The sequence below is a fragment of the Nestor notabilis genome, unplaced genomic scaffold, assembly GCF_000696875.1.
Source record: "Nestor notabilis isolate BGI_N333 unplaced genomic scaffold, ASM69687v1 scaffold35493, whole genome shotgun sequence".
NCBI classification, from domain to species: Eukaryota; Metazoa; Chordata; class Aves; order Psittaciformes; family Psittacidae; genus Nestor; species Nestor notabilis.
The window spans coordinates 3,622-13,856 of NW_009921199.1; the positions used below are offsets into that span (position 1 = coordinate 3,622).

General features: G+C 39.9%; 1 protein-coding gene across 1 annotated transcript in view; it reads left to right on the plus strand.

Annotated features, from left to right (window-relative positions):
- The window catches only part of AKAP10 (A kinase (PRKA) anchor protein 10), a gene marked incomplete at its 5' end in the record, with an annotated part of 15,027 nt that overhangs the window by 267 nt on the left and 4,525 nt on the right, over nucleotides 1-10,235 (plus strand). Inside the window, 8 exons of the mRNA XM_010011035.1 lie at nucleotides 2,074-2,256; nucleotides 2,552-3,106; nucleotides 4,526-4,624; nucleotides 5,069-5,153; nucleotides 5,510-5,633; nucleotides 6,494-6,630; nucleotides 7,712-7,856; nucleotides 8,615-8,788. Of these exons, the coding sequence (XP_010009337.1) occupies nucleotides 2,074-2,256; nucleotides 2,552-3,106; nucleotides 4,526-4,624; nucleotides 5,069-5,153; nucleotides 5,510-5,633; nucleotides 6,494-6,630; nucleotides 7,712-7,856; nucleotides 8,615-8,788 (1,502 nt within the window). The remainder of the gene's footprint in view (nucleotides 1-2,073; nucleotides 2,257-2,551; nucleotides 3,107-4,525; nucleotides 4,625-5,068; nucleotides 5,154-5,509; nucleotides 5,634-6,493; nucleotides 6,631-7,711; nucleotides 7,857-8,614; nucleotides 8,789-10,235) is intronic.

A 10,235-nucleotide genomic window follows, 5' to 3' on the forward strand; every position in this document is an offset into this window, starting at 1 on the left:
CAGAAGGTTATTAAGCTATGTCACATGAGCTTTAATTCAAAGTGATCATGCAGTTCAGTCACCTGGCAAGTACTGGTTATTCCTTAGGTACAAAAAATCGCTTCTGTGATGCACATAGTGAACTTCACAGTTGTGAAAATGCAGCTTAACTGTGTCTAATTTGCAAAAGAGGCTGCCAGTGGCTGATTTAAGTGTCACTGATATAGCTTGTGAGGCTGAAGATCTGAATCTTCAAAATGAATAGCTGTTGTAATGCTGCTCCATGTGATACAGAAATCTTGCTGCTAAATCTGTTAGGAGAGAAAAAACATCTTGATGGGTAGGAATTTTGTAAACTGTGGGGAAAACAAGATTATTTATCCTGTCAGTTTTTATTGTGATACTAAAAGGAGATGAGGTAATTTGTGTGAATCTCATCTGTTACTTCTATATCCTCAGACAAAATCCTGCTTCTGTATTTGTTAATGTGTTATCTGGATATCAAGGGAAAGTTAAAGGCTTTTTTTCACCTTGGTGGTCTGTCTTTCAGATCAATTATAGGAAACAGTAAGTTGCATCCAAGTTGCACACTCCATGAGTTAAGTGCAACTACAATTTCTGATGAGTAGCCGATAGTTTCCCAGGAAAAGGCTATAATATGGTGACCTTGTAAATAAAAAAAAATGTGAAAATTTATTGTATTACACTGCTGCAAGCAGACAGCATCTCTCCAGTTTGGCAAGCAGCTCCTCCATGATCTGTATGACATTAGGTGAGCAATGTAGTGCTGTCTGGAGGATTTGTAAGAGGTGTCTGATCCTTAGATTAAGTGGAACAATTTTTTCTCAAATGTTCATAACATAAAATTATATTGTAACCTAATTCACAAAAGCCTAAACCTTTATGAGGACTGTGGCTCTGGTTCTACATGGTAGCTGCCACCAAGCTTTCCTCAGTTACTGTCATCAGCCAAGCAACTGGCTGCTATCCGCTGGGCCCCGAAAAAATGCAGTTTTCTCCATTACTGCTGGTATTAAATACCAAAGGCTTTGTAAGAGGTAGGAAACAGTGACTTGGTACCACACACTGCAGTAACGTAAACATTTTAACTCTCCTATATCATTGCTCCTAAGGTATCTGTTGCCATGATAGCAAATGTGAAATCATTGAGTTCTGTCATCATGTGTCATAAAATTGTGAATAAAAATAAAGCTATGCAGCATGCAAGTCACCAAAAGTTGCTTGACACCTTGAAAAAACACATCGCTAGGAAGTAGTGTGCTGAGATAACGTGTCATCTGACTTGCTTTATTTTTGAGTCAGAGGTGTAAGGTGTCCTTGTATGACATCCCAATCCAACACAGTTTCCTGAGAGCTTTGGAAGCTGCTGTGAGCATGATTTGTTTTCTTCATCTTTGTCATCAATTAACAATTACTTGATGCTTTCTCATTGGCAAGGTTTTGTGTTAGGAAGTTCTTCTTTGTTCTCTTTGGGCTCAAATAGCTGTGTTCTAAAACAGCTTAGAGGAGGTTAATGTTTATAGTTGGGGTTTCATCAGAGATATTTCTTTTACTGCTTTTTTCTTCTCTCTTAAAATCAAATAGAGACAAAGAAAAATATTTTTGAGAAATAATCTTGGTAAAACTCACGGGATTTTGTAGCACGTTTTAGCCTTAAAAAAGATCTGGAAATGGGTTGGCAAGAATGTTGTAATCATACTAAATTGTTGACAAAGTATTAAGCTGTTACGATAGCAGTTACCAAGGAAGCAGGAAAACTCGGGAGTAATATTTCACATGTAAACTGAGACTTGGCATCCTTTGATTAGCTACTGAATAAGGAAGATACACGTGGGTGGGTACCACTGATCTACTGGAAGTGAGTTTATTCTTGCTGTAATATAACCTATTTGTTTCTGTGGTCTTTATTCTTATCACGCATTGATCAAAGGTGACACACAAAGGTAGAATGAAGTTTTTAATAAGACTGACTCTTGCAAACTCTCTGGCATATCTTGGGGTGCTTAGTGTTGGAAACTGCTCAGAAGAGGTCTTGGAAGCCTAGTCTTTTAATCATTCCTGTCTTGATTCCAGCTCCAGTACCAGTACATTCCCCTCAACGAAGCACTAGAAATCATGCCTTGCTGGAGGCTGCAGGACCAAGCCATGTGGCAATTAATGCCATCTCTGCCAACATGGACTCTTTCTCTAGCAGCCGGACAGCTGCCCTTAAGAAGCAGCCAAGTCACATGGAAGCTGCTCATTTTGGAGACTTAGGTAAGGCTTCATAAGCTTTATAATGCAGCATTTCTTTTTATTCTGTGTGTTACTGGTATGCTCACCATCCTTTGATTTTTCAGGCAAGTAGATGAGGTAATTCAGAAATTTGACTGCTGTTACCCTAGAAGGGTTTTGAATGTAGATATTACATTTGTTTCTTAAAAGAGGTTACTTTGGGTACCATCATTATGTTGGAATTGTCTCCTCACTGCGTGCATCGTAGGGCGTTTTTGTATTGAATGCCCATATCTGTAGTACAATATGGAGTCATTCCCGCTATATTTTTCTTTAGGCAGATCGTGTCTGAATTATCAGGCTCAAGAGACCAAATCAAGCCTTTCAAAGACCCTTGAACAAGTTCTGCAGGACAATGTAGCCCTCCCTTATTTTATCCAGTTTATGGAACTGCGCAGAATGGAACACTTGGTTAAGTTTTGGTTAGAGGCTGAAAGCTTCCACTCCACAACATGGTCCCGTATAAGAGCACATAGCCTGAACACAGTTAAGCAGAGTTCGTTGGCAGAGCCAGTGTCACCCTCCAAACAGCAGGAAATTGCGTTGTCTTCTCCAACTGGATTGCTTGAGGAGAGACTGGAGGATTCTAGCACAGTCCATCTGCTCAGGACCAAGCCAGTGGCTTCGACCAAGAACAACAGAACTAGCAACAGCCAGAACCACGTGCTCTTGGGTCAGGAGAGTAATAATGCCAGTGTTCTTTGTCTAAGAAAACCTGAGATAGGGACTCGTTCTGTTCCAGCTGATCAGCAAGAATCTTCCAAGCTTACAGCATCAAATAGAAACAGCCCCTCCTCTGCACTAAAAGACTTGTCAGGAAAACTCATGAAAAGTAAGTGCCATGTGTCCCCTTCCTTTAAAAAGAGTGGGAGATGGGGAGCTGCTGCTTGCTTTGTATGATGAGCTGTGTTCTTAGTAAGTATGATGTGATGTTGCAAGGGAGGAAAATCATTTTGTATATCAGTAATATTGCTGTGTAAGCTGATGGTCAGTTTGAGCTATGTATTGTTTGGTTGTTGAAAAATAAATTTTCTGAAGAGACTTCAGAATCATGTATTCTAATAAGCTTAGGTTACTTCTGTTGCTACATGTGTAATCTTAAGAAATGAAGATGAACATTGCAATGTCCCGTTCTTCCCTCACCCATCTCATCCCAACTTAAAAGAATTGCAGAAAGTTTGGATGATGGGGCTGAGAATTGATAATTAACTTTCCATGGAAGGTAAATGTCCTGTATCACATCAGATGATGTAAGTAATAGTTACAAGAGACTTGTAGAGATTGTTCTATGGAACATGCTGGTTTTGTTCTTGGATTTATTTGATAGATTTCTTCCCCTTGTAACTGATTTGTTCTCATGTGGATTCTACCTCTTCAGAGGCTACTGGAAGTAAGGATGAAATTAAAACACTTAGTTTTGGTAGTAAGCTGCAGCACGGTACCTGGTTCTCTACTTTGCATCCTCTCGGTCTTCCGTCATTTGTACAAGTCTCCAGACAAAAAGGGAACACTCCTTTCTTTATATTCCTTTTGTTTGCCAAACTGTTTCCTTGTGTTGCATCCCTTTCTCTTGCCATTTCTCTTTCTCATATATTTACCATGTACCGCCACAACACCTAACCTCAGCCCCAAAACATCTTAAACAAACGCAGTGATACTTCAGTCATGAAAAGCAGCTCTGCTTTCTGATACCTGAAAAGAATGTGCAAGTACTGGGTGCTTTTTGAGAAACATACACAGTCTGAAGTGTGACTTTTTTCTCTCTCTTTCAAAGCAGTACCCCAACTCTCGAAAGATGACACGTAAAGCATGTATCTTGTTCTGAGGCATCCTGTTTTAAGATAGGTTTTTTTCAATTCCTTCATAATGCAAGCATTATGTTCACTGTGATGAGAGCTAGAAATCGGGAACTTGGCCACACTTCTTGACAGAAAAGTGTTACTTCTGGGACTAAGGTGTGCAGCTGAGGAAGAGGGTGCTGTCTTGTCTGGTGGCAGGAAATTCAGAGTTCCATTGCTTGATTTTTGTCTCACTAGCCAGTCCATGCTGGGCTTATTGTGGCCTGGCTGGAGATAACACAGCCACTTAGCTTGTAGCGAAGTATTGAGTAGTGGACTGAGGGCTTTATGGGAAGGGAGCTTGTCACTGATGAGTAGATACTTGGTCTTCTGTAGAGCAGAGGTTTATTTGCTCCTTGTTTTAGATCTGTGCCAAGGAATTCCAAGTTTGATTCTGTATTTCTTCCTTGTAGGTATAGAACGGGATGCAGTTAGTACTTTTACCAAATATATTTCTCCAGATGCTGCTAAACCAATACCTATAACAGAAGCAATGAGAAATGACATAGTTGGTAAGAATGTATGCTGCCTACTCGTTTCGGAGCTTCCTCCTTTCCCATAAAAATGTATCTTTAATACCACATGCACTTGTATTCTTCCTTTTATAAATGTTGAAATCAGTTGTAACAGATAGATCACATGACAAATATCAGTGGATCTAACCTTTCAGTAGTGCTGTGCAATATCCCCAGAAGAACTTTCAGAGTCTTTACTTAAATTAATGAAAAAATTCCTGATAGTTATGGAGGGAATCCAGATTTGAGTCTCAATCAAGAATTTCAGATGTAATATTATCATTCAGTTACCTGCAGTACTTCAAAATCTCTTTTTGCACAGTCAGAACCAGCTGATTCTAGTGGGTTTGAACTGCATTTTATCATTAACTTGTCATCACTTGTGTTTTCCAGCTTGATCAGCCAAATGGGTGTTAATTTTAACCTGGTCTTTCTTTGCAGCAAAGATTTGTGGGGAAGATGGGCAAGTGGATCCTAACTGCTTTGTTACAGCACAGTCAATAGTGTTTAACGCAATGGAACAAGAGTAAGTGGATTGAATGGTTTGGATTCACATCACTGTTGTCCTTATGCAAAAGGTGGTTCCATTAAAAACATTTATGAAGACGTTACCATAAAATCACTTTTTTGTGCAGTCTTCTACATTTGAAACTGCTCAGATCTCTCCCTCCAAATCCATTGTCATCACTTGCTGAAGCTGTATGTGCATGCTGTTGCATTCTTTATATCATTCTAGTGTCATTTTAAACCTGCACTATTCCTCCTTTGTTTTGCTTTTATCCTACTGAAAGTATAAGACTTCTGGGGCAAGAACTAATAGGTTCATAAGGTGCCTTGAATGCTGCTGACCCTTAATAACTAACTGTTGTTCTCTGTGTGCAGGCACTTTAGTGAGTTTTTGCGAAGTCATCATTTCTGTAAATACCAGATTGAGGTGCTGACTAGTGGGACTGTTTATCTGGCTGACATACTTTTCTGTGAATCAGCCCTCTTCTATTTCTCTGAGGTGAGTGCTAGGCTTTGAGTTTGCCTTTTTAATTCCTTCCTATCAAATGGAAAAAAACCTTATTCGTTCTCTGATGGCTCTAATAAAGACACCTGAAAAATAAAAAAAAAAAAATAGGTGTATCTTTTATTAGGGAGAAAATGTATTAAATAGTTTCCTGTCCACATGTAGAACTCTCTCGAATGTTCAAACCTGTACACTGGATTGCAGGGTAAGTATTTGTGCCTATCTTCTCCACTTAGCAAGTGCTTCTGAGGGTGTCTTTGCTTTGTAGAAGCCTTGGCGTTGTTGTCTTTATCTTGCCAAATGAAATGGTGACTTTGAAAGCCTTAAGCATTCTTACGGATAGATAATTCACTAGCTGTACATAGGGAGGATACCAGGCTGGAATGTGGTAGGTTGAATGTATGATTTTACAGTTGTGGGGCCCTATATCTTTAGGGAATCATCTGTTAGTAGTAAAATACTTGTCCGGATAGCCTGACAAGCCAGTGTGCTTTGAAACATCAAGCTGGAGAGCTGAGACAATATGCTGAGTTCAGTGTAAGCTGAGCATAGCATGAAAATAGCCTTCCCTCTGTCTTCAGTATGATACAAATAAGTAATTGTTTGGAAACTACATGTGAAAATCAGCACAGAACAGAAATGTCCCAAGTTTCTTTCTTTTTAAACAAACTAAATCTGTCTGCAGTGCTGTATCTGAGAATTCAGAATGTTTATATGCCCTGGTGGCAATTTTGCATCATTAATATTTGGACTGTTTCCTGTTTTAAATGGGAAGGAGCAAGTTTGTCTATGCTTATTGGAAGTTTCTTGGTAGAACTTACTTAATTTCTCCTCTTTTTCAATTTCCCTTCCAGTACATGGAGAAGGAAGATGCAGTTAATGTACTGCAGTTCTGGTTGGCAGCAGATAACTTCCAGTCTCAACTTGCTGCCAAAAAAGGCCAGTATGATGGGCAAGAAGCACAGAATGATGCCATGATTTTATATGACAAGTGAGAGAGTTCAACAGTTACTTGTTTCTGAAGCTCTTAATTTTGTGCTTGTATGTGTGTTGCACTGTGCAAAAAGAAGTTTCCATTTTCAAACCATTGCTGCGCAGTCTTGCACTGTTACACTGAAATGCATTTTATTAAAGTGGCCTTTGATGTGTACATACGCAAGAGCTTTTAAAACTTTTCTGTGTGCACGAAGAGAAAGTCCTTGTAAGGATTCCATTTTTAAACACAGTTCAGAATTTTAAGGACTTGATTGCTTGGATTTATATTTGGTTGTGAAAATATCAAAGCCAGTTGGTTGCCATTTGAAAACATGAAGGATTTAAACCCAGTAGCAGATGTATCGCCGTACAAAAACCTTAAGGCTCAGATACTGTTATCCATTTAAACTTGGAGCTGTTATCATCTGTAGTAAAAGCCAGATAGTGCTTGTTCTTAGTATTCTGAAATATTTTCCTTTTGTTAAGAAAAATACCAGATCCCTTTTTAATATCAGACTTTCAGTAATGTAACTTTTTCCTTTTTTTGTGCTGCAAATAATGCAGCAACAATGCAACTGGAAGACAGACACCAAAACTGCTTCCAGAAAAAGTTTGTTCTTAAGGTTAAATGTGAAACTCATTGCCACAAACTCCTTAGGTTATTATCCTGGTAGCAAATAAGAATTGGAGAGGAAGCAAACAATTCCCTCTCTTTCATCAGTCATCTCCCTACGCTATCCATAAACTCAGTTTCAATGTTGTGATTAGTAGAGCAAATGCTGCTTCTAAGTTCTGAATGTTTCGTGCTTCCCTGCTACAAAGCTGTGTGTGTAAGATTCTTCTAATCAGGAGTCTCTTGATGCTCTGTTTCTTTTATCTGTATCTTCAGGACAAGGCTTTATCAAAAATGTTTCTCTGGATTGGGGATTCTTCTCCCCTGTAGTTAACAGCATCAGCTCTATGGACGTTTTTGAAGCCAGCTCCATCTAGTGGCTGCAGCATGATGGATGGTCTTGGGTGGAACGGGTGGGTGCTGACCACCAGCAAAGTTTTGCAACGCCTTTTGTGTTGTTTTTCTCCCCTATCCGGTGCTGCAGGTACTTCTCCCTTCAAGCCACACATCCTCTTGGGTTTGATGACTCGGTGAGGTTAGAGATCGAATCCAACATCTGCAGGGAAGGTGGTCCTCTCCCAAACTGTTTCACTACTCCCTTACGGCAGGCATGGACTACCATGGAGACGGTGAGATACCTTCTTCAGAATGGTTTTGACAGTTAGTACAGATGATGTGGAGATTCTGTAGTGTGTCAGGTGTCCTCTTCAGCATCTCTGATTTGTCCTGTTATTTTCCTGACTTCCTGTTTACCTGGATAATAGGGCAGCTTTAGGAAAACTTGCTAGACTGTTTTTTCCCAGCCTGATTTCAAAAGATACTGCCCCACTGGCTTCTGTTAATTCTCTGTGAAATGTTTGTCTTGGCCGATTGCTGCATTTTAATGGAAGTAACAAAATTTCCTCCCATGTGAATTGCTGTCAACATCTTTATATATCTTTAGAAAATTGTCCTTCCTGCTGGTAGCAATTGTTTGCAAGTCCGATACCAGTGGTGTGGCTAATAGTGAACTCTGGGGTACTTGGATGCTAGAGATTAATGATTTGATTCTGGAGCTGCAGATGATTTTTAGAACAGCGTAGCAACCCAACCTGTAAGCTTGTTGGGTTGTCATGCTTTCCTGGAGGAAATCAGAAAATCTGAACTTTAGTTCCAGTTACTGGAGGTTTTGGTTAGTACACAGTTATTTTTGTTCAGCTTGCAGTTGGATTCAGATCTAAAGCAATGCAGTTACAAATCTGGAATAATACCATGGGTGGACACTTCTACTTGTGTACCATCTACACAAGGGCTGAGATGTTTGTGTCTCCCTTCTGTTGTGCAAATGATCTGCTGTAATTGTGCAGACCAGCCTTGATTAAAGAGGACTCCTCCTTCTGTCTCTCAGGTTTTTTTACCTGGTTTCTTGTCCAGCAACCTTTACTACAAATACTTGAATGATCTCATCCATTCAGTACGAGGAGATGAATTTCCAGGAGGGAATATTGCACTGAGTATTCATGGCCCCAGTAGCTCTCCTGATAATGATTCCATAGGGGGCCCAGATGGCTCTGCCTCCCAGGTATGAGATTCTTGGTTTGTTTTTTCTTTATGGGAAATGCTGTAATCACTTTTCTGTATCAGTATCAAAGTTCATTTGCTGTAAGGAACCATCTTGTAATTTGAAGCTTCCCATTCCACTTGAACATTAAAGTCTGTGTTATATTAGGATGTGTTTAGTCTACCTGCTGCTGAGTTCAAACAGTATTGGCGTGCTAGATGATCTATCCTATTTATTGTACCCAGAGCCCTGTACTGCTTTTAGTTCTTTGCATCAAATATACCTTTTTATTAAGCTGTTAACATTCACTGAAGACCGTTCCATAGTGTCATAACATTTAAGAATACTTTTTATTAGAAGCACTATTTTTTGATCGTTACCATAGTTCTAGCTTCAGGTATTGACACTTGTGAATATGCTGTAGAATTTAAACAAAAATATGCAAGTTGGGTGTGTTCAGTTCCACTCAATTCTAAGGTTTAAGGCATTTATTTACTCAAACATAAAAGAGTGACAGTTAATATCTGACCAGTGGTGCTCACTAGCTTGCCTCAGTTATCTTCAAGTTAACTTGCTGTTATCTTCAAGCTGGTCTGATAGAATGGCCAGACCCCTGGCCTTTCTAAAAGAGAGCTCTGACACTTCACTGTGTTACCACTGAGGTGCTCTGAGGGCAGATACCTTCATTTCATTTGCATGTATATAGCTTGATGTAAAGCTGGGCATTCAAAAAGTCTGTTGTTGGATAAGGCATTTGTTAAGTATGATTAGAGCTCTGTGGTGGCTGGTGTTTGTACTGTGTGCAAACAAGAATGTGACTGGGCTCCTTTGGCTCTGTTACCCTCCCAAAGTCATTGAGAAATGTCCACCACATGCTTTGCATGGTGCCCTGGTTATCGGCCAGCATCTTTTTCTTGCCTTTCATGGTGCCGCTTTGATAGCTGTGTTCCTGTGTGGGCTTAGCCTCAGAAACAGGCAGTGGAGCTCGTTCCACTCTGAAACCATCCCAATAACACCTTAACCAAGAGTTGGCTGTTCCAAAACCTGTAGCTTTGTTTAATTCAGATGTGGAAGAGGAGAGGGTAAACAGATTCTAGCTTATCTGTAACCAGCTCAGTTTGCAAACTGCAAGCCCAGCTGAGAGCAGAAAAGCTAAGCAAGAACTGCTTCTGCTGAATTGCTTTTATTGAATGCTGCAGTGCTACCATGGGTTTTAAATCCAGTATTTAGACCAACATTATTGATGAGCCGTGTATCAAGCAACTTGGAAGCTGTACTACCTGCTTTTAACATTTTTAAACCTCCTAATTTGCAAGGAGGGAATATTCCCCCTTACTTGCAAAGCAGGGAGTAAAATCTGTGTTCTCGAAATATCCTGCTGCTTGATAGTCTGCAGGGGAAAAACTACTGGTAATTGGCTTGCTTGGACAGTTCAGGAAATGAACTGCTGCATCTTGTGGTGTGCATT